Below are 24,462 nucleotides of genomic sequence, written 5' to 3'. Positions count from 1 at the left end.
TCCTCCTAGTTTAGTGTGATCTGCAAACTTGCTGAGGGTGTAATCAGCGCCATCCTCCAGATCATTAATGAAGATATTGAACAAAAACAACCCCAGGACCGACCCTTGAGGCACTCTGCTTGATACCAGCTGCCAACTAGACATGAAGCCATTGATCACTACCCATTGAGCCTGATGATATAGCCAGCCTTCTATCCACCTTTTTGTCCATTCATCCAATCCATACTTCTTTAACTTGCTGGGAAGAATACTGTGGGAGACCATATCAAAAGCTTTGCTAAAGTCAAGGAATAACACATCCACTGCTTTCCCCTCATCCACAGAGCCAGTTATCTCACCATAGAAGGCAATTAGATTAGCCAGGCATGACCTGCCCTTGGTGAATCCATGCTGACTGTTCCTGATCACTTTCCTCTCCTCTAAGTGCTTCAGAATTGATTCCTTGAGGACCTGCTCCATGATTTTTCCAGGGACTGAGGTAACACTGACTGGCCTGTAGTTCCCCAGATCTTCTTCCTTCCCTATTTTAAAGATGGGCACTACATTAGCCTTTTTCCAGTTGTCTGGGACTTCCCCCGATCGCCATGAGTTTTCAAAGATAATGGCCAATGGCTCTGCAATCACATCTGCCCACTCCTTTAGCACTCTCGGATGCAGCGCATCCGGCCCCATTGACTTGTGCTCGTCCAGCTTTTCTAAATAGTACCGAACCACTTCTTTCTCCACAGAGAGCTGGTCACCTCCTCCCCATGCTGTGCTGCCCAGTGCAGTAGTTTGGGAGCTGACCTTGTTCGTGAAGACAGAGGCAAAAAAGCATTGAGTACATTAGCTTTTTCCACATCCTGTGTCACTAGGTTGCCTCCCTCATTCAGTAAAAAGCCCACACTTTCTTTGACCTTCTTCTTGTTGCTAACATACCTGAAGAAATCCTTCTTATTACTCTTAACATCTCTTGCTAGCTGCAACTCCAAGTGTGATTTGGCCTTCCTGATTTCACTCCTGTATGCCTGAGCAACATTTTTATACTCCCCCCGGTCATTTGTCCAATCTTCCACTTCTTGGAAGCTTCTTTTTTGTGTTTAACATCAGCAAGGATTTCACTGTTAAGCCAAGCTGGTCGCCTGCCATATTTACTATTCTTTCTACACATCAGGATGGTTTGTCCCTGTAACCTCAGTAAGGATTCTTTAAAATACAGCCAGCTCTCCTGGACTCCTTTCTCCCTCATGTTATTTTCCTGAGGATCCTGCCCATCAGTTCCCTGAGGGAGTCAAAGTCTGCTTTTCTGAAGTCCAGGGTCCGTATTCTGCTGCTCTCCTTTCTTTCTTGTGTCAGGATCCTGAACTCCACCATCTCATGGTCACTGCCTCCCACTTTAGCTTCCCCTACTAATTCTTCCTGGTTTGTGAGCAGCAGGTCAAGAAGAGCTCTGCCCCTAGTTGGTTCCTCCAGCACTTGCACCAGGAAATTGTCCCCTACACTTTCCAAAAACTTCCTGGACTGTCTGTGCACCACTGTATTGCTCTCCCAGCAGATATCAGGGTGATTGAAGTCTCCCATGAGAACCAGGGCCTGCGATCTAGTAACTTCCATGAGTTGCCGGAAGAAAGCTTCGTCCACCTCATCCCCCTGGTCCGGTGGTCTGTAGCAGACTCCCACCCCGACATCACCCTTGTTGCTCACACTTCTAAACCTAATCCTCCTATTAACCTATTACAGGCTGAAGCACCCTCCACCCCAAGGGTCAGCTAAAGACTAGACATTAATTTGAACTCTAAATAGGTAAGACGATGACCTGATGACCACTCCCATGATGCATGCTACCGCTCTTCCCCCAAGCCACTACTGCACAGAGCTGAAATTGCTCTGGCTCGTCTTAGGTAGTTTAGGCCTTTTGCTCCACCCATGTGGCAAGATAGAGAGGATTAAAGGAGGGGACTGTACTGTACAACGTATCAAGGAGTGAGTCTAAGGCAACATGCCCCGGAGGCATGTTTTGTGACTGCAAAAGAAAAAAAATCTCTATCAATCCACTGAAGGATGCAGAGAAAATGATGCCGCTCATAGCTCATTCTTCTTTGTGTTACCCACCATGAGGGTTAGCAGGAATACCAGACACTGCAGTTTATTTAGCATGCCTTTTTGCCAGTCTAATGACATCTGAGACCATTTGTATGGTAAGGGGGTCAAAGGGTCCCCTGCTCAGACTGGCTGCTTGCAAAGGGTCTGTAATGTGTATTCTGTCTTCTTCCTGGGCTCGACCATCAGATACTGCTCCATAAAGATAACCATGGGGTCAAGCTGCTAAAGTCTCAGGCAAACACAAAGGAGGGCTTTCCCTCTGTAAGAGGGCAAAACTGACAGCACAGTTTTAATGATTCTGCAGCTGAAGTTCAAAGATTTTTTTTCCTTTCGTTTTCTCCTCAGCAGCAGAGTGTGTCTGTAACTGCCTGCAGAGGTACAGGCAGAATAATAAAGAAAAAATGGTTGGATCTTCATGGACTGGGCCATACACCTTCTTGCCAGAGACTGGCAGGACTGGCTCTGCCTTCAAAATGACAAATAGGCTGATGACTTACTCTCCACAGATCTGTTATACTACGTGAATTTAAGTTGGCCTTCAAAAGTTCAAGGTTTATTGGGAGACTAATGGAGACAAACTCTTAAAAACCCTTGAACAGAACAGGGAGGAAGAGCGTGCCAACACTGACAACCGTTTGGCAATAAAGGTAAGGTTGTCAGTAGCCTAAGTCAGTTACCTTTTTGGGTAACTGGTGTTCTTCAAGATGTGTTGCTCATGTCCATTCCACAATAGGTGTACATGCTCGCCACGTGTACCGGTGCCAGAAGTTTTTCCCCTAGCAGTACTCGTAGGGGAGCGCCCCAGCAACCCCTGGAGTGGCGCCTCCATGGCGTGGTATAAGGGGAGCTGCGCGCTCCACCCACCCTCAGTTCCTTCTTGCCAGACAACTCCGACAGAGGGGAAGGAGGGCGGGATGTGAAATAGACATGAGCAACACATCTCGAAGAACACCAATTACGGAAAAGGTAACTGTCTTTTCTTCTTCGAGTGATTGCTCATGTGTATTCCACAATAGGTGATTCCAAGCTATATCTGTTCGAGGTGGATAGGAGTTCACAAGTTCTCAGGACGGAGTACAGCCCTGCCGAACCTGGCGTCATCCCTGGTTTGGGAGACGATTGCATAGTGCAAGGTGAACGTGTAAACTGAAGACCATGTGGAGGCCCTACAAATGTCCTGGATGGGGATGTGGGCCAGGAAGGCAGCCAACAAGGCTTGAGCTCGAGTCAAGTGCACCTTCACAATCAGTGGCGGGGGAACACCCGCCAGATCATAACAAGTGCGAATGCACGAAGTAATCCAGTTGGAGAGACACTGAGTGGAGATCGACCAACCCCTCATGTGCTCAACTGAGGCGACGAACAGTTGGGAGGACTTCCTGAACGGCTTAGTCTGCTCGAGGTACAAAGCCAGAGCCCTCTGCACGTCGAGCGTGCGGAGGCGGCATTCCTCACTGGACGTGTGAGGCTTGGGGCAGAGGACCAGCAGGAAAATGTCCTGACCGATGTGATAGGTGGAGACCACCTTAGGGAGGAACACAGTGTGTGGGCAGAGCCGAACCTTGCCCTAATGAAAACCGTGCACGGGGGCTCGGAGGTCAGGGCCCTGAGTTCCAAGACCCGCCTGGCTGACGTGATAGCGACCAGGAAGGCCACCTCCCACGAGAGGTGGGACTAGGAGCACATGGCTAGCAGCTCAAACGGGAGCCCTGTGAGATGGGACACCACCAGGTTCAGGTCTCACTGCGGGACCGGGGGCCTAGCATACGGGAAAAAACGGTACAACCCCTTGAGGAACCAGCCAGTCATAGCATGGGGGAATACTTGTGCCCCTGCACTGGCGGATGGAAGGCCAATATGGCCGCCAGATGTACCTTGACTGATGAGGGTGCCAGGCCCTGGGCTTTAAGGTGGAGAAGGTAGTCCAGGATAAGCTGGATTGGGGCGGCCACCAGGGAGACACCCTGTTCGGACGCCCATCTGGAGAACCGGGACCATCTTGCCAAGTAGGCATGGCACGTGGAGGGCTATCTGCTTTCCAGGAGGACGCGCTGGACCCCTTCCGAGCATGTCCTTTCAACTCTACTTAACCACTGAGCAACCACACTATGAGGTGGAGAGCTGCTAGGTTGGGGTGGTGGAGGCGGCCCCGATCCTGGGAGAGCAGGTGTGGGTGGAGCAGCAATGGCTGTGGCAGAGCAACCGCCAGGCCCATGAGGGTCCTGTACCAATGCTGCCTGGGCCACACTGGGGCAATCAGGAGGACCTGTGCCTTGTCCGTCTTTATTTTCTCCAGGACCCTGCTGATCAGTGGGAATAGGGGGAAGGCATAGAGAAACTGGCCTGACTAGGACAGGAGGAAGGCATCAGAGATAGCGCCCCATCCCAGTCCCCGCCTGGAGCAGAACTGGGGACAGCACCGGTTCTGCCGTGTCGCGAACAGGTCCACCTGCTGAGTTCCCCACAAGTGGAAGAGCTGGTGAGCCACTTCCGGGTGGAGAGACCACTTGTGTTGGGAGGAGAAGTCCCTGCTCAAGCGATCTGCCAGCGGGTTCCAGGCGCCCAGCTGATGGAAGGCCCTCAGGCAGATGTCGTGGGCTATACAGAAATTCCCCAGCCTGAGGGCTTCGCGGCAGAGGACCGGGCCCTGCCTTGCCTGTTGACATAGAACATCGAGGCAGTGTTGTCCGTGAGGACCCTGACCACCTTGCCTTGCGAGTGGAAGGCCATGCACGCCAAGCGTACAGCCCTGAGTTCCTTGACGTTTATGTGTAGGGATAGATCCTGTGGCTGACCACAGACCTTGGGTCTGAACGTTCCACACATGGGCCTCCCAACACAGGTCCGATGCAGCGGACACCAGCTCCAGCGACGGGGTCCTGTCCCGGAATGGGACCCCTTGGAGCATGTTGCTTGGGGTTGACCACCACCGCAGTCAGGCGATCACCAAGTCGGGCACAGTGAGAACCTTGTCCATCCTGTCCCTGGCCTGGGAGAACTCTGAGGCCAGCCAGAGCTGAAGGGGCCTCACTGGGAGTCTGGTGTTGCGGACCACATATGTGCACACCAACATGTGACCCAAGAGCTGGAGGCACGCTCTGGCTGTAGACTGGGAACCTTGTGAGTGTGTCGATAAGCCCTTTCAGGGTCTCGAACCTGTCTGTTGGGAGAGGGGCTGTGGCCGACAAGTTGTCCAGGAGCGCCCCAACAAATTCTATGCATTGGACCGGGACTAACGTGGACTTGGCGTCATTTACCAACAGGCCCAGGGCAACGCACATGGACAGTAGAAGCATCAAGTGATCCCTCACCTGCGACCAGGAGCTGCTTTTGACCAGCCAATCATCCAGATAAGGAAAGATCTGGACCCCCCGGTGCCTGAGGTAGGCCGCTACCACTGATATTCATTTTGTAAATACTCTGGGGGCAGTGGATAGGCCAAACAGGAGGACCATCAGGAGGTAGTGATTCTGCCCCACCAGGAAACGGAGGAAGCGACCGTGCCCCTCGAAAATGTGAAAGTGGAAGTACGCGTCCTGCAGACCGAGGGCAGCGTACCAGTTGCTGGGGTCCAGGGAGGGGACAATGGAGGCCAGTGAGACCATGCGGAACTTAGGCCCACCCTGGACCTGCGGGATCTAAACCAGTTCATGGTGAGGCTAGAGTCCTCCTTTGGCCTTTCAGCCATGACCACCCCGGGAAGAAAGCACACAACCGATTGTAGAAGGGAAGCTTCATTGAGGGGGGAACCCTGGGGAGGACTGGCAGGGTGCCTCCGAGTGTCCCATCAAAACCGCCTTTTCCCTGCTTGTTTGCCCTTGGAATACCCAGGTTGTGGGGCAGGCCGCCACTGCCTCTGAGGGTGCCTTTTATAGACCCTCGACTTGTTATAGGCAGCCTCGTACTTCGACTGGGTGGCCTGATTGGGAGCCTGCTGCGGCCTAAACTTAGATTTGGCCGGAGCCGGGACATAGAGACCCAAAGTCTGGAGGGTCGTGTGGGAGTCCTTCATGCCATGCAGCTTTGTATCCGTTTGTTCCGCAAACAGAGCTTTGCCGTCAAACGGGAGATCCTGCATGGCAGCCCGTGCTTCACTAGACTGCCCAGACAGCAGGAGCCACAACACCCTTCTCATGGACACTGCCAAGGCCATGGACCATGCTGCCATGTCCGCCGCATCCGAAGCCACTTACAGGGATGCCCTGGCAGCCGGTGTACCCTCCTCCACCAGCGCCTTGAACTCTTTATTATCGCGCTCCTGGAGGGAATCCTCGAACTTGGGCAGGGAACCCCACAAATTGAATTCATACCTGCCCAGGGGCGCCTGGTGGTTTGCCACCCGAAACTGAAAACTCGAGGAAGAATAAAGCCTTCTCCTGAAAGAGACCAGCCTCCGTGAATCTTTTTTTTTTTCAGGGTAGGGGCTAGTTGGCCCTGCCACTCCCTGTGGTTGACCGACTCAACCACTGTAGAGGTACTCGTGCCCCTTGGTGGGTACAAAGTACTTGCGATCCGCCCTCTTAGAGATTGGGGCCAGCGAAGCTGGTGTTTGCCACAAGACATTTGAAATTTTGCCACCCCTTAATGGAGGGGTAAAGCTACCTGTCCGGTGCCAAAGAGGACAGCACATTGAAATGGGAGTAGGAGGGTTCCTCCAACTCCTCTACCTGGAGGTGGAGGCTTGATGCCACTCTTTTTAAAAGTTCTTGATAGGCCCTAAAGTTCTCCTGCGGGACGGAGCGGGGCGGGGCGATTATCACCTCACCTGGAGAGAGCGAGGGGGCCGGCACGGTGCTCTGGGTGTCCGCCGGCACCAGAGGATGCACCACTTGGTCAGACTCCAGGCATGGTGCTGAGGATGTATGTCCCACCAACCCCCTCCTCAGAGGTCTGGAGAGGGAGGCCAATGGTGCCTCTGAGGCTCCAGCTGCCGAGTGGGCCCCCACGGTGCCCACTGGTATCATTGGGCGGGCCACAGAGCCCAGTGCCACTGCACTGGCTGTGGCACTGACGGGCCCGGTTGTTTGGCCTGGCTGGCCTGTCCCATGGAAGGGTGACTACGAGCAGAGGTCGGGCTGACAAATGACTGCCGCTGTCTTGGGACTGGGAGGAACGGCGGTGCTGGAAGTGATGTCGCCCCAGGGACCACGACCTCAATGTGGAGGACCGGTACCATCTGTAGCTGCTGCTTCGCAATCGGCTCCGATGGGCAGACCCATGACAGCGAGGTGCCGGCAATCGATGCCTTGGGCTGCGAAGGCGATGCCTTGGCGGAGTCTTAGAGCAGGATTCCGAGTGGGAACGGTGTCAGCGTCCATGTTGTGACCGGTTGTGGTAATCCCTATGAGACGAGGACCTCTGGCGGGCTTCGGTCCTGTCAGTACTCACTCCGTGATGTGGAGCGGTGCTGAGAGTCTCGGTCGGATGACACCCAACCAGACAGTCTGGTGGGAGTTGAGGGCGATCCGCGTGGACTACGCGCTGAACTGTTGCTGGCGGCGAACGGCATTGGGAATGTTCCCTGGACGAAGACCGGTGCCGAGCTGGAAGCGACTGTGGAGAACCCAGCGGTGGCTTGCTCTTGGGGCATGGTGCCGACTTCGGCAGCACTCCTGGTACATTCATAGAACATTCATAGAATTTCAGGGTTGGAAGGGACCTCAGGAGGTCATCTAGTCCAACCCCCTGTTCAAAGCAGGACCAATCCCTGATTTTTGCCCCAGATCCCTAAATGGCCTCCTCTAGGATTGAACTCACAACCCTGGGTTTAGCAGGCCAATGCTCAAACCACTGAGCTATCCCACCCTGCCCACGTACCAGAATGGATATGACGTCCCGGGCCACCTGCAGGGCCTCCAACGTTTCCGAAGAGGCCGGGCTAGTCCGCTCCACGTGAGTCGGAGGCCTAGAGGCTGGAGGGGATGGATCGAGGACCACCCGACATGGGTCTAATCTCTGCCCCTGGTTTCCCTTGGTGCCGCTGCAAAGAAGGCATTTTCTTTGCCTTCTTGTGCCCCGTGGACGGGGAACGGTACCGACTGGTCAAAGGCGCCGGAAGGTTGCAGCACACAGGAGGGCATCGGACATCCAGGGAGGCTTGGTCCGAAGTGGCTGGGCTACTCCGCTGTACGTGAGTTGGAGGCCTAGCGGCCGGAGGGGGTCGAGGACTGCCCGACATGGGTCTAGTCTCTATTCCTGGTTTCCCTCGGTGCTGCTGCAAAGAAGGCATTTTCTTTGTCTCCTTGTGCCCCGTGGATGGGGAGCGGTGCCAACTGGTCAAAGACGCCGGAAGGTCGCTGCGCACCGATGCCGCGGTGCCCAATGCTGACTCGGAGCAGTGCACCGGATTCGGGGTCAGCGCTGACACCATCAGAATAGCCCAGAGCCTAATCTCTCAGTCCAAGGTTTAAATGACTTGCAAATCTTGCAATGATCACTGATATGGGTTTCTCCCAAACAGCGTAACAGTCTGCGTGTGGATCACTCCTTGGCATAGATTGCCTGCAAGTGACGCACGACTTAAAACCCGGGGCGCAGGGCGTGCTCTGGCCCGGGCACTCAAACTAACTGAACTAACCGAACAGCTGAATAACTACAGGTATTAACACTGAATGAACAAAAAGTTCTGGGGACAAGCTACAGCAAAGCTGGAGCAGAGTAGTTCCGATGCACCTTCACTGGAGGCAAGAAGGAACTGAGGGTCGGGGGAGCGTGTTGCTCCCTTTATACCTCACCATGGAGGCACCACTCCAGGGGTTGCTGGGGCGCTCCCCCCTACGGGTACTGCTAGGGGAAAAACTTCCAGCACCGGTGCACGTGATGAGCATGCACACCTATTGTGGAATACACATGAGCAATCACTCGAAGAACTTCATCTTCCCGTTACACTGATGATAAAGAGGGCTGGAGAAGAGAATTAGAGGTGAGAAGGCTCTTAGGCAAAGGAGATCTTGCTGATATAAGCCTTTATTCCTCTCTTCTCTTCTGCACAATTGTCCTTGGGTCTTCTGCAATATGGGCAACTGCGCCCATGGAGCTCAACAAATCTAAGATAGGTTTATTCCCTATGGATATAGTGGACTTATCTCTGGAGGGACCCATCAGCAAGGAGTCACTCAAGTAGTAGATGCTGCCGCACCTGATCCATGGTGAACAGAAGGATGCTCAATAAGTGATCTCAGAATGCACCTTGGACCCTATCCCTGGGAGCAGAGAGGCAAAAAGTGCAAGGCCCTCATCAGCAGGCCCATAAGAGCACCAGAGCTAATGCCATTTAAAAGTTTTATTTTTATTGTATATAGATGTTTGCCTATAATTAACTTTTCTGTAAAGGATGAAGGGGACTGACAGGGAAATGACACACTGTAGAACTCAGCTGGCTGGCCAGAAAGATCTGGAGGAACTAAGGACATGGGGACACAGGCAGGGTTCATATGCAGTCCCATTGGACACTTGTTTTCTAGAAATTTCTGCACTTGCCTCCCACAACATGTGTACCACCTACAGTGGGGATCCACAAAAGCAATGCTAAAGAAGCTGGTCAGTTTCATTTGTTTCTAGACAGCGGATTTTCTGGTTCTCAAGTACAATTACAATTATTCAAGATTTGGGTTGCAAATTCTACAGAGGCTTTTATAAATTCAACTTGACTACAACCACACAGTCACGAACACTTTCTACTCATACTGGATTTTTGTTAATTCTGAATCTATTTTTTAAAGAAATATGAATCTGGACTACCTGCCTCTTTAATAATGGAATGCGTTTGTAAGTGTTTAAAGCAAAAAGTTCTAGTTACCACGGCTCCCACAAGGTAGAGGTTTGCCACATGTTTTTCCACACGATGGGATCGGATCCGTGCACAGTTTACGCTCAATACATCCTAGTTTTAGTAATCTGCTAAGAGGAGTCTGCCCACAAGGACAGCAGTGCACTACTTGGGGAAGTCGTGGACAAAGTTGGCAGGGCTCAGGATGGCATATCTGCATACAGCTGTGCCTTCCACAATTTAATTTTCTAAAAAAGAAATATATAAGGAATTATAAGGATACCACAGTCACTAAGTGTTGAATAAAATGTAATTTTTGCTTCAGGTTTTTGGGGAGAAAGAGGCCCTTACTTGTCACATGTCTTCTGGCAGGAGAACTTTCCAAATCCATCAGAAAGCTCTTCATTTGTTCCACACAATACATCTCGAAAGGTACTCCCACAGTAGCAGACTAAGGGAGAACAAATAATAAGAAAAAGAAAAGAAAAAAACCAGTATTACCACAAACAAGGAATGCTCAACACTCTATATGCAGGACAATACTAAATTTGAAAAACTGAACTTAAAAATTCAAAATGTATTAAAACAACCTTTAAAAGTGTACTTTAGTGTTCTATTTAGACTTGACTTAGCTGTGTACATTTCTGTAGCTGTATACAGGCTGAGTTTCTATATTTCTTTTATTAGTGTCTTTTGCTAATAAAAATGAGGAGCAATTAAAAGGACAAACTACTTGCAAAAGAGGGCTTAATCAAAAAATAATGCAAATTAATCTTGAATGAGAACTTTTATCTTAAACTAAACTTCAAAAAATTTACATAAAAAAGAAACGTAAGCATTTTCTTTGTAAATATCACAACGAAATGTACCAATATTATACTGTACTACACATCTGGACACCATAGGAGCCACATGGGCTATCAGATCAGAGGTAAAATACTTTTAGCCATTTGAAAAGTGTGGGTGCTTATTTAAGTATGCTACTTTAAATGTGCTTTTATATAGGTTTTCTGTTACTTTTCAAAACTACTGATTAAAAAAGTCCTAGGGGTCACACATAAGTAATATTTTCCTATTCAAGAGTAAATTAGTATTTAAAATATCCTGTAACAGTGGTATATCACCTGTTTTGATTTATAGAACCCTTGCAGATGCATTTTTTTTTAAAGTAAAAAAATTAAAATTAAGTGCCTGTCTGAAGCAAGACTTCTCTCAATTTTGGAAGTAAACTCACTGATAAAAGATAAGGATGTATTCAGCCTTTAGATGGAAAGGTGTTCACTGTACTCATCGTACATATAATTTATAGAATTACTAATTTATAGAACTTGCCATGATAGCAAATCCTTTACAACATTAATTAAAAGAGGCACAGCACCAACCCCTATAATTAGGATGCCACTGTCCATTACAAAAAATTCTTTTGACTTTTTTGGAACCACTCAATCTCCCATTGGACATTAAAATTGTCAAGGGGATAGTCTTCAGGCAGGCTGTGCTTGACCCTAACAAAAGTGAAGATGTATTTTAGGTTCCAGTGTAATGAAGTAAGGACACTTAAGCAACGACAGTACAGAAACAACTTGAATGACAAAGCTAAACAGGTAACAGCAAAATGGGTTAGAGCATAAATATTGAGTGGAGCTGAGATTTATAAAAAGAAAACTCCTGTCCCATGAGTTAAAATGCTTGTCAGTGGGGGATTAGTATACACTTGGGGAAAAGAAGATCTCACTTTTAAGCAAATAGTGAATTTTCCCTAAAAAGTTGGATGCATGTACCATTTAAAACCCTTTTTACCTTCCACATCTTCAGGGGAAGCTGACTTCCTTTGTCTCCTTCCCCTTGTTCATTTGTGCTCATCCCTAAAATTTGGGCCAGCAAGAAAAACTGGCCAAACTCACCATCACACCTTCTTCTTCACTGCAATATTAAGTAGGAACAGGAGTTGCCGTGATGTAAGCAGGGGCAGAATGGAGACTGACTATTGGCCACTCACTGGCTGCTCTATCTGCTCCACTCTTGTCCACATACTTTTGGAGGTCCACAACAGGAGAAGACAGGCTGGCTGAATTTCCCCAGCTGTAGAGCTCTGAAGATGCACTGAAGCAAAGTTCCCTACTGCCAATATTAAAGAGGATGAAAGCAGCTCTGCTTCCACCTTTTGGCACCATCAGTACACTTTTTGCTATGCAGAAAACTGGTCTGTGTATGTGCTAATTGCCTTCCTTAGCTGTGCATTTTACAAATTTAGTGGAAAACCAGTCTTTAAAATGTACTGCATATATTCAAGATTGTGATTTTAAAAAGGCTCATAACTTAAGGAACACAAAATCAAATTTCAGTGGAACAAAGGCATTTCTCTTTAATATAAACTATTTCTATACTATAATTCAACTTCCTACCATTTTTACTGTTGAAAGTAATCAAAATAATATTCCAGTGTTTTTGTTTTGTTTTTTAATTTTGTTTTTCCACTCTCAAAAGTGGCTGAATCATTTTTTGCTTAAGCTTTCCCCAAAATATTTAACTTCAGGAAAAGACTGAGCCTGAAAAATTTAATCCCAAAAGGTGAAATTCAAGATGTTATAAGCAACTGAATGGTTACAAAGCTATGGCAGTCACCACTCCCACTATACCGGAAGAGACTATATGCACTATCCAAATTTTAGATTAAAACCCAGCAGGTGAAGTGCCTAATTCTGGGTTTTACTGGAATAAATAAGTTCTTTATATAGCTGCATCAGCAAAAGGACAAACCTGAGACATGTTCCTGGGGAATATTAAAATGAATTTTAAGTTGTTTCAGTGTTCAGGAAATAATGACTAAATAAAAAGGTTTAAGATGTACTTGCATATATTAAGAATAAGGGCTACTGACCTGTTTTAAATTAAGTGCAACTACAGTAGTCTTTTTTTAAAATCTTGGCCTTAATCATTACCTGTTATTTTGCTCACTATTATACTCTAATTTATTTGTTTACTTGCAGCTAGCTAACTTAAAGAAATTGAAAAACAGCTCTACTGAACATACAAATCTAAGTACATTTCCACATGTCTGATACCTACCTTGCTGTACTGTAAGCTGACAAGGATGACATTTTCCCACATGGCACACCTGGGCACAGTTATGCCTACCACAATTTAAAGTATTCCCACATACATTAGAACAATGAATTGTGGTGGATTGGCCGCAGCGAACTGAATGACTGTAGATAAATATGATACTGTAGTTAGTATGGTATCTTTTAGCTGGATTTAAGCATTTCACATATTTATATATTCAAATAACCTCTTTACAATATATGCTGCAACATTCAAAGTAAACAAGTTCTATTTGTTAATGACAGATACATAATTCTGTTCAGGAATAATGCTGTGGCCTTAGACACTTCTTACATCTCAACATAGAGAAAAGTGTTCGACATCACACTAACTGGGTGTAGTGTAGTATTTAAAATGCAGAATATGATTTTGCACTTGATTTGATATTCTGGGGGAAAACAGTGCATTATCTTAAGATATTTGAATTTCTTTTAAGTGTGGCCTTAACTCTGAATTTGCTGAGTTTATAATGCATGGTTTTGGGATAGTTACCACATCCCTGTGTAGCCTAAGTATTTGCTAAGTAAAGCACAGGCATAAGTTAAGGAGTAAAACAATGAGCCTACAGGTCTACATCCTGTAAGACGTTAGCTTGAGCAGTTAGCATAAGGCTTTGAGGCCCATGGCCTTAGGAAGAGCAAGTTACCAGACAGTTTTGAGGGAACTCGGAAAGGTGTGTTTACAGGGGAAATTCGTACAAAATGATACCAGGTAACTGCAAGAACATTGAACTGATACTAGGCTTGGATATTTTAGGATTAAATTTTGGCAAATGCTTAACCGCAAGTTTGTCTTGACAATGACTTAACGAATATGGTAATAAGCTAAAACCATTAATATTATAACCTATGGAGTAAGAACACCCCACATTATTAAAGTGAGGAAATACAAATAAGGAAGAGTAGAGAAACCCTTACTGAATATGCATTAGGCATAGTGGTGTCACCACAGCATATTATAAAAGTTGTATACCAGTCTATGTGCTTGGAGAGGGAGAGATGTAGCCCTTGGGAGGTGCCATGATTACAGCCACTGGTGATGGTAACGAGGAATATAATGACTAACATTGCAGGTTGTTCTGCAAGGGATAGTGTAAGTATATGGATGCTCAGATGTACATTCCATCAACTTTGCTGGGTCAGCGTGTTGGTGACTTTGTTAACTGTACTAATCAAGCTATTACAAACCCAGAAGGGTATTCCTGTGGGTGAATGTTGAAATTGTGCACATCAGGGCTCCCAACTGAACAGTAATGTTAATACTAGGCCTGATCTTGGAACAAGAACCTATCAAACTTCAGAGTGTTAACTAGAAATTCTTAAGTAGTCAATATAATTAATACACAATCAATCAGGCAATATCTGTAATTTTTTTTTCTCTTAAATTAGATACATTCTCTAAGCTTTAACTTTTTGTCTGGGATATATGCAAAGGTTAGTAATGCTAATATTATAGTGTCCTAGCTGTAAAATCCACTGATTACAGAATTCTAGATGCACTGATTTTGCACAATTTGGTAACTGACTTTACGCTTACAGTCATCTTGAATCCATATCCGATGTCCAGATGAATGGTCATGTGTATAATCTTGTCATGAATATAGGGGAAAGGGTAGCAACCTTTAAGTATCCTTGGCAGCTGTACTGGATTGCCTTACCTGTAAAGCGTTAAGCAGTTCAAATAACCCAGTTGGCACCTAACCAGAAGGACCAATGAGGAAAAAAAAAGATACTTTCAAGAGGGGAGAAGGGGGAGAAGCCAAGCAGGTACAATATCTTCTGAACATACATGTGGAATAATCCATCTAAAACCACAGAAACTGCGAGTAGGGCAATGAAATGCGTTAGGTTATTTTTTATTTTGGCTTGTGAATTTTCCTATCCTACAAAGGTAGTTTCATTCCTGTTTTTGTAACTGTGAAGCTGAGTCCAGAGGGAAATCCTCTGTGTTTTAAATCTTTTTATTACCCTGTAAAATTACCTTCCATCCTGATTTTGCAGGTGTGATTCTTTTACTTATTTCTTTATCAATAAAGTTCTTCTTTTAAGAACCTGATTGATTTCAGTGTCCTGAAGACAAAGCGTCTGGTCTGTGCTCACATTGCTAAGGCAACTGGTTGGTAGTTTATTCTCAAGCCTCCCCAGGAAAGGGGGTGAAGGAGCTTGGGGGGATATTTTCGGGGGATAGGGATTCCAAGTGACCCTTCCCTGAATATTTTGTGTAAATCACTTGGTGGTGGCAGCAATATCAGTCTAAGGAATTAGTGCCTTAGAGAAATTTGTACCTAAACTGGTAAAATATAAGCTTAAGGGGTCTTTCATGTACCCCAGAGTTCAGAGTTGCGTGGGGGGGTGGGGAGGGGGATCCTGACAAAACATTTTTTTTTAAATGGCTAGGTATAGTACCACAGGAGCAAGTTGCAGGCTGGACAACTTGAATACTGAAAGAGTACAGCGTGTCAGAACAACAAATGAAATGGATCTGGAATTCTGAGAGTAAAACAGTATTTCCAATACTGTTTATAACTCCCCAGTGAAATTAATGTTGCTATAGCAAATGTAAGTGAATTACACATCCCCTTCCAGGTTAGCCTGCTAACAAGCTGACCTCAAACCCTGACTATAACTGTATCCGCAGAATGGTAGCTGTTTTTAATCTTTTCTTCCATCTCAAAAATAACCACTTTTAAATCATGTTTGCACATGCATTCTGTGTTCTGAATGCTGAGATGACAGTCTGAGAATGCTAAACTTTACATGACATATGCTGAGATAAATAGTGCAAAAAAACAGTGACCTGGTATCATGAAATCCAGGACTGATCATATCCTTCCTAACCTTTAGTACCAAGCTGGAATAACATTCCTTCCATATTTCACCCTGTAGAGTAGGTTCAATAGCATTTTGTGAGAAAGAAGTGGATTTCCTGTGGTTCCCCCCCAAAAAATTCTGCAGTATTCTAGAGCATTCCTAGACAAATTGGAGGATTGGGCCCAAAAGAAATCTGATGAGGTTCAACAAGGACAAGAGCAGACTTCTGCACTTAGGAACGAAGAATCCCATGCACCGCTACAGGCTGGGGACCAACTGGCTAAGCAGCAGTTCTGCAGAAAAGGACTTGGGGATTACAGTGGACAAGAAGCTGGATATGAGTCAGCAGCATGCCCTTGTTGCCAAGAAGGCCAATGGCATAGTGGGGCTCTATTAGTAGGAGCATTTCCAGCAAATCAAGGGAAGTGATTATTCCCCTCTATTTGGCACTGGTGAGGCCACACCTGGAGTACTGTGTCCAGTTTTGGTTCCCCTACTACAGAAGGGATGTGGACAAATTGGAGAGAGTCCAACAGAGGGAAACAAAAACGATTAGTGGGCTGGGGCACGACTTCTGAGGAGAGGCTGAGGGAACTGGAGTTATATAGTCTGCAGAAGAGAAGAGTGAGGGGGGATTTGATAGCAGCCTTCAATTACCTGAAGGGGGGTTCCAAAGAGGATGGAGCTAGGCTGTTCTCAGTGGTGACAGATGACAGAACAAGAAGCAATGATCTCAAGTTGCAGGGGGGGAGGTATAGGTTGGATACTAGGAAAAAACGACTACTTACCTTCTCGTAACTGTGGTTCTTCAAGATGTGTTGTTCACGTCCATTCCACATTAGGTGTGCGCGTCGCGTGCATGAGTGTCAGAAACGTTTTCCCTTAGCGGCTCTCGTTGGGGCCCTCTGAGTGGCGCCACTGCGCCGTGCATATACACCCCTGCCACCTGACCCCCTCCGGTTCCTTCTTGCCGGCAACTCCAACAGAGAGGTAGGAGGGTGGGTGATGGAATGGACCTGAATAACATCTCGAAGAACAACAGTTACGAGAAGGTAAGTAACCGTTTTTTCTTCGAGTGCTTGTTCACATCCATTCCACATTAAGTGAATCACAAGTTTACCTCTGGAGGAAGGTAGGAGTCATGGAACAACTGATTGGAGGACCGCTCTGCCAACTGCCGCGTTCTCCCTGGCCTGCTGGTTGACCGCGTAATGGGTCGTGAAGGTGTGCACCGAGGACCAGGTGGCTGCTCTGCGGATCTCCTGGATCAGGACCTGTGCCAGGAAAGCCGTGGAAGTTGCTTGCGCCCTGGTCGAGTGGGCCGTGACCACCGGGGCTGGAACACCTGCAAGCTCATAGCACGCCCGGATGCCGCTTGTAATCCAAGACGAGATATGCTGCGCCAACACCAGGAGGCCTTTCATCCTCTTGGCTATGGCCACGAACAGCTACGTGGATTTACGAAAGGGCTTGGTGCGCTCCAAATAGAACGCCAGCGCTCGATGGACATCCAGGGTGTGTAGGCTGCGGTGGCTCGGGTCCGTATGGGCGTTTGGAAAAAAAACCGGCAGACAAATGTCCTGGCCCAAATGGAATTGCGAGACCACCTTAGGGAGGAACTAGGGGTGTGGTCGGAGCTGCACCTTATCCTGGTGAAACACTGTATACGGTGGCTCAGAGGTGAGAGCCCTCAGCTCAGACACCCTTCTGGCCGAGGTAATGGCCACAGAAATGCCACCTTCCAGGAAAGGTGGAGGAGGGAGCAGGTAGCGAGGGGCTTGAACGGAGGTCCCATGAGCTTAGAGAGAACCAAGTTAAGGTTCCAAGGAAGGACTGGGGAGCGTGAGTACGGAAACATCCTCTCCAATCCTTTAAGGAACTGTACCACCACTCCGAAAACACCGAGCCCCCCGAAAACCCTGGATGGAAGGCGGAGATGGCTGCCAGGTGCACTCTGAGTGAGGACGGGACCAGCCCCTACTGCTTGAGGTGCAGGAGGTACTCGAGGATGGATTGCACCGGGGCCTGCCACGGCCGCACCTGTCGGGGCTCACACCAACACGAGAACCCCTTCCACTTGGCCACATAGGTAGCCGTGGTAGAGGGCTTCCTACTGCCAAGCAGAATCTGCTGCACAGGAAGGGAGCACTGGTTCTCTAAGGCTTTTAGCCACAGAGCTTCCATGCCGTCAGATGCAGTGACTGCAGGTCGGCATGGAGAAGCCGCCCGCCGTCCTGCGTGATGAGATCCCGGTGTAGGGGAAGGATTACCGGGGCCTCCACCGACAGCTCTAGAAGTGTTGTGTACCAGTGCTGGCGGGGCCACGCCAGGGCGATGAGGACCACCGCCACCCTGTCCCTGCGTACCTTGAGCAGGACCTTGTGTACCCAGGGGAGCGGGGGAAAAGCATACATCAAGCCCCCTCCCCACGGGATTGCAAATGCGTCTGCGACTGAGCCTGGGCTGTGGCCCTGGAACGAGCAGAACCGCGGGCACTGGGCATTGGCCCTGGTGGCAAACAGGTCTACCCAGGGAAACCCCCACCTGCGGAAGAGCGAAAGCACGACGTCTGCTCTGAGCGTCCACTCGTGCATGTGATACGACCTACTGAGGTAGTCTGCCTGCTCATTTTGCACCCCCGGGAGATACAACACCTCGAGGTGAATGGCATGGACTATACAAAAGTCCCAGAGGAGGAGAGCCTTGCAAAAGAGCGGCGAGGAATGGGCCCCGCCCTGCTTGTTTATATAAAACATGGCAGTAGTGTTGTCTGTCAGAACTGTCACGCTGTGACCACTCAGAGTGGTGTGAAAGGTCTGGCAGGTTAGTCGAACCGCCCTGAGCTCCTTCACAATGATATGGAGCGACCGCTCCGCTCCGGACCACAAGCCCTGAGATCCCCCAGGTGAGCGCCCCCATCTGTGGTCTGACGTGTCCATCACCAGAATCAGGTCCGGTTGTGGGGCAGCAAAGGGGATGCCTTCGCAAACCACAGGCTTGGACTGTCACCACAGCAGGGAGTCCAGCACGTCCCTTGGGGCTGTCACTACCAAGTCCAGGGGGTCCCTGCCTGGGCGGTACACCGGAGCGAGCCACGCCTGCAGAGTCCTGAGTCTCAGTCTGGCATGCCTGACCACGTGCGTGCATGCTGCCATGTGGCCCAGCAGCCGCAGGCAGCACCTTGCCGTTGTCTTTGGAAACTGGTGCAGGGAGGCCACCACTTGCTGGATAGCCCGGAATCGGGATACTGGAAGGCTTGCCCTGGCCTGCACCACGTCCAGGACCGCCCCTATGAATTCCACTCTCTGAGTTGGCACGAGGGAGGACTTGGGGACATTGACCAGGAGCCCTAGCTCGTGGAACAGAGGGCCACCTCCACGTGGCCCTGCACTTCCGCTTCGGATCGACCCGCCAGGAGCCAGTCGTCAAGGTACGGGTAAACCCGGAGGCCGCCACCACCGCCATGCATTTCGTGAACACCCGTGGGGCCGCGGCTAGACCGAACGGAAAAACCGCAAACTGGTAATGGCCCATGGTGAAGCGCAGGAACCGCCGATGTGCTGGGTGGATGGCAATATGAAAGTACGCGTCCTTCATGTTGAGGGCAGCGTACCAGCCTCCCGGATCCAGGGAAGGGATGATGGTGCCCAGAGAGACCATGCGGAACCGGGCCTTGACCAGGAACTTGTTGAGCCCACGCAGGTCTAAAATGGGACGAAGGCCCCCTTTGGCCTTGGGAATGAGGAAGTACCGGGAGTAGATACCTTTCCCCCTTAGGCCGTACGGCACAGCCTCTACAGCCCCTGCCTCTAGCAGCAAGCATACCTCCTTCTCTAGAAGATGCTCGTGAGAGGGGTCCCTGAAGAGGGACGGGGAAGGGGGGTGGGAAGGAAGAGAATTGCAGCAAGTACCCGTTCCGTACCGTGTGTAAGACCCAACGGTCCGATGTAATGCTGGACCACGCATAGGAGAAACGGGACAGGCAGTTCATGAAACAAGGGGACAGATCTGGTGACTGGTCTGGTACGCTGTCCTCGAGCGCACCTTCAAAAGCCTGGCTTAGTGCCTGGCTGGGATTTGTGCTGACATTGGTTCTGACCCGGCACGTTATTGTTGTTATTATTGCGCCGTTGCCTGTTATCCCTGCCTTGCCTACAGTAAGGCTCATGCCTATGACGAGCTTGGTACTGGCGCTAAGGGGGAGGCTGCGGCTTAAAGGGCTTCCTTTGCGTCACCGGGGTGTGCCTACCCAGAGACTTAAGTATAGCCCTCGAGTCCTTGAGGCTATGAAGCCTCGCGTCTCTCTGGTCCAAAAGGAGCCCGGACCCTTCAAAGGGGAGGTCCTGAAGCGTACTCTGGACATCAGACGGCAGGCCAGACTCCTGCAGCCACGCCGAGTGCCTCATAACCACCCCTGACGCGATTATTCTGGCCGAATCCAAATTGTCTGCTGAATCCAGGGAGGCCTGGAGAGAGGTCTTAGCTACTGCCTTGCCTTCGTCCACCAGGGCCGTGAACTCCTGTTGGGAACTTTGCGGGAAGTTGTCCTTAAACTTCCCCACCACCACCCAGGAGTTAAAATTATACCTGTTGAGGATGGCCTGCTGGTTAGAAATCCTCAACTGAAGGCCCCTCATGAGGATACCTTTCTGCCAAAAAGGTCCAGGCGTTTTGCCGCCTTGGCCTTAGGTGCCGGGGCCTGTTTTCCATGGAGCTCCCTTTTGTTCACCGCGGAGACCACCAGGGAGCATGGACTTGGGTGGCAGAACAAGAATTCGTAGCCCTTTGACGGGGCAAAGTACTTGCACACCACACCTTTGGCTGTTGGAGCGCTGGAGGCCGGGGTCTGCCATAAAGTCTTATAATTCAATTGGATGGTCTTAATGAGTGGAAGTGCTGTTCTAGATGGGCCTTCGGGGATCAAAATGTCCACCATGAGGTCCTCCTGCTCAACCGTCTCCTTGGCCTGCAACCCCAAGTTCTGGGTGACCCTACGCAGTAGCTCCTGGTGGGCTCTGTCGTCTATGGGTGGAGGGCCGGACACCGCTGTTTTCGCCACCGCCTCATCCGGGCATGACAAGAAGGTTAGCAGCTGCTCATCCCCCTCTGGCTGGTCCTCCTGCTCCCCTTCTCCCATGGGAGGGGCCTCCGGCTTGGACCGGGGCGGGAAACCTTGGGGCGGCACCGGACTCGGTGCTGGTCTCTCCAGTTTATCCTCGGGGGATGCTGGAGGCCTGGATACTGTAGCTTCCAGCGCCGTCGGACGTCGGTGCAGGGATCAGGACCACTGCACCGAGTAGCTCGCCCTGGATGGGGCCCCTTGGCGCTGTTGATAGGCCCAAGGAGTCCAGAAGGGCCAATGACCTGGCGGCCCCCATTGGGGGTGCCACCCCATCTGAGGGTCCTTGCTGTCCAGGGCACGTTGCGAGTAACTGTAACGGCTGGAGTTGGCGCTGGACTGTGGTGACACCGACCGCAAAGGCCACGGCGGTGCCAACAATCTGTGCTGGTGGGAGGTCGACGAGCGGCTCCTAACGGAATGGGAGCAAGACCAGCACTGATATTCCCGGGACCGGGATCAGCGCAGGCGTTCTCGGGACCAGGATCGGCGTCTGCGGGAGTCCTCCAGCAAGGGCCGTCTCAACCCCTCCTGGTGCCAGTCTCTAATCAGAGCTAGAGAGCGTTGTGCCTCTTCTGTTACTTCCTTGCGCCGAACGACTCCCGGTACTGCAACTTCCTTTGAGCCGCAGGTAACTGGGAATCCGCAGACGTGGAGCTTGACCGGGACCAACTCCGGGAGCAATGCCAGGACGGTGTCCTCAAACAGCACACCATTGCTGGCTTACCCCTCAACGGCACCTGTGGCATGGGTGCCAGAGGATTCTCCCTGTACAGGAGGGGGCTCGTCACCGACAGCTCAGTGAGGTCCTTTGCTGCCTCAAAGGTGCCAGGAGTGGAGGGCTGATCCACTAAGTCCTCGAGCCCGTCGTCCGCACTGAGCTCACTTAGGCCTGGGCTCAGTGGGACTTGTGGTGCTGCAGCCACTGGTGCCAGCGCCGGCACAGTGGCCTTCCCACTCTTATCGGTGCTCGGGGCCTTGGAAGGTGCCGGCCTCCTATGCGGGGAACGTCCGCACCTTCCTTTTGGCCGTGCTGTGGGCCACACCGGGAAGGACGAGCGGTGCTGGGGCCTAGTCTGGAGCTCTGGGGCCGACAGCTTTCGGTGTTTAGCCGGTGCCAGGTCTCCCAACGACTCCGGGGCACTACGCACCAAGGAGGCTGGAGCTGACGTCAAGCACTCCAGGCCTGGTGGCTGCAAGGTGGCTTCCATCAATAACTGCTTCAAAGGAAAGTCTCTTTCTTTCTTTGTTCTCGGCTTGAAAGCCTTGCAAATCTTACACCGCTCAAGTTTGATGTTCTTCCCTCAGGCAACATAGTCACGAGCCATGGAAGTCACTAACTGGCATAGGCTTGTGGCACAAGCCTTAAACCCGTGGGCCTGCGGCATGCCCCGCGGCCCGGGGCGGGTGCTGGAAGCCTCCAAGCACCTAATCACGTAAGTGTCCACAACAAAGGTATGATAACTAACTGATAACAGCTATCTATGAGAAAGGCTAAGGGACTGCTCTCATACAAGAGAGAGAGGTTGTTCCAATGCAGCCACGGACGATAAGAAGGAACTGGAGGGGGTTGGGTGGCAGGGGTCCATGTGCATGGAGCAGTGGCGCCACTCAGGGGGCCCCGCTGGCCCGACGGGAGCTGCTAAGGGGAAAAGTTGCCGATGCTTGTGCATGCGTTGCGTGCACACCTAATATGGAATGGACGTGAACAAGCACTCGAAGAAGAAACACTATTTCACTAGGAGGGTGGTGAAGCACTGGAATGGGTTACCTAGGGAGGTGGTGGAATGTCCATCCTTACAGGTTTTTAAGGCCCAGCTTGACAAAGCCTTGGCTGGAATGATTTAGTTGGTGTTGGTCCTGCTTTGGGTAGGGGATTGGACTAGATGACCTCCTGAGGTCTCTTCCAACCCTAATATTCTATGATTCTGTGATTATAAGAGCTGTCTCAAGTGGGACAATTTGACATGACAAACTGGTGAGACTTTCAAAACTAATTTGTAGCTTTGCACACAGGAACATAGGACTAGAAGAGACTTCCTGGGTCACCAAGTCCAGTCCCTCATGATCAGAGGTAACCCCTTCATGTAAGTTTATGAATGGGATTATCAAACTCCTCCTTAAAACCAATTAAGTGCTTTGCCCCCCACTACTCCTTTTGAAAGGCTGTTCCAGAATCACACTCCTCTGATGGTTAGAAACCTAATTACCAGCCTAAATATATTCATGACCAGTATATACCCATTATTTCTTGTACCAAATTGGCCATTGTCTTAAACAGGTCTTCTCCCACCTTGCTGTTTATGCTCTATAAATACATCAGGGTGTAATCAGATTTGGAGCAAGAAGTGCCATGCAAATTTGAAGCATAGGAGACAGGCTTTGTGCCAGGACAGTGATTTGACCAGCTACAGATGAAGCGTCTGTGTCACTAATACAGACAAAGTTGTGAGGTGACAGATTCATCAGTTTGCATGAGATGAAGCTGAGGCTGGGATTCAGGGATCTGTATTAGTAAACACTGTTAGAACTGAAAGAAAAGGAGTACTTGTGGCACCTTAGAGACTAACCAATTTATGCTCAAATAAATTGGTTAGTCTCTAAGATTGGCACCTTAGAGACTAACCAGTTTATCTGAGCATAAATTGGTCTCTAAGGTGCCACAAGTACTCCTTTTCTTTTTGCGAATACAGACTAATACGGCTGCTACTCTGAAAACTGTTAGAACTGGAGTTACAGGAGAGTTTGAAAAGTCAACAGTAAAAATCAAGGTTAGAAGAGGTATGGCTGAAAGAATCAAGCAAGTCTGGCCAACAACCCAACACATCCACTTTTCCACAGTGGCAGCAGCTGTGAAAGGGCATTCACCTAACATTAGTGGTGGAAAAAGTTAGAAGCAATAGGAAGTTGTTGTACTTGCTCTGAAGATATATGCTGTCCACTAATGATGTGGTGGAACAGCTCTGGAGTTCTAAAGCTACAGAACTTTCAGTCATGAACTAACTAGAAGCCCAAATCTTGGTTCTGATTAGGATTTTTACTACTGAAATGCCAGAGTATATATTAACATCTAATTCTTACTTCACAAACACAAACTTTAAAAAAAAAAAATCCTAAAAACTCTTGTACACATTTTGTTTCTCATATTGAGCGTCATGACAAGATCTTAGTAATGCAATTTTGTTAAAATATGGCACTAATTGAATTTTTTAAAAATAGCAACACATTTTTTGCTTCTACTGAAATTTTAAAGACTGTTTACAGGGTTTAGAGCAGTGGTTCTCAAACTGTGGGTCAGGACCCCAAAGTGGGTTGTGACCCTGTTTGAATGGGGTTGCCTGGGCTGCTTAGACTTGTCAGGGCCCAGGGCCGAAGCCCAAGTCCAAACCCCACCACCTGGGGCCAAAGCCTGGGGCTACAGCTTTGCCCCTCCAGGGAAGTGGGGCTCAGGCTTTGGATCCCCTCCACCCACCTACCCAGGGCAGCAGGGCTCGGGTGGGCTCAGGCTTCGATCTCCCCTCCTGCGGGTCATGTAGTAATTTTTGTTGTCAAAAGGGGGTCGCAGTGCAATGAAGTTT

At 49.5% G+C, this 24,462-nt stretch overlaps 1 protein-coding gene across 8 annotated transcripts in view; it reads right to left on the bottom strand.

Moving 5' to 3' along the window:
- Nucleotides 1–24,462, bottom strand: part of NFX1 (nuclear transcription factor, X-box binding 1) — a 220,057-nt gene that overhangs the window by 129,096 nt on the left and 66,499 nt on the right. For 7 of the 8 annotated variants that reach the window (XM_043540287.1, XM_043540291.1, XM_043540292.1 and 4 more), the window contains 3 exons: nucleotides 12,920–13,059; nucleotides 10,202–10,301; nucleotides 9,881–10,098 (listed from right to left, as the gene is read on the bottom strand). In XM_043540287.1, coding sequence (XP_043396222.1) covers nucleotides 9,881–10,098; nucleotides 10,202–10,301; nucleotides 12,920–13,059 — 458 coding nt within the window. Of the gene's footprint in view, nucleotides 1–9,880; nucleotides 10,099–10,201; nucleotides 10,302–12,919; nucleotides 13,060–14,612; nucleotides 14,652–24,462 lie in introns of all 8 variants that reach the window. The other variant, XM_043540286.1, reaches the window with a different exon arrangement.

Source organism: Chelonia mydas, chromosome 2 (genome assembly GCF_015237465.2).
Source record: "Chelonia mydas isolate rCheMyd1 chromosome 2, rCheMyd1.pri.v2, whole genome shotgun sequence".
Taxonomy (NCBI): Eukaryota; Metazoa; Chordata; order Testudines; family Cheloniidae; genus Chelonia; species Chelonia mydas.
This window is presented reverse-complemented; position numbering and strand designations above follow the sequence as displayed.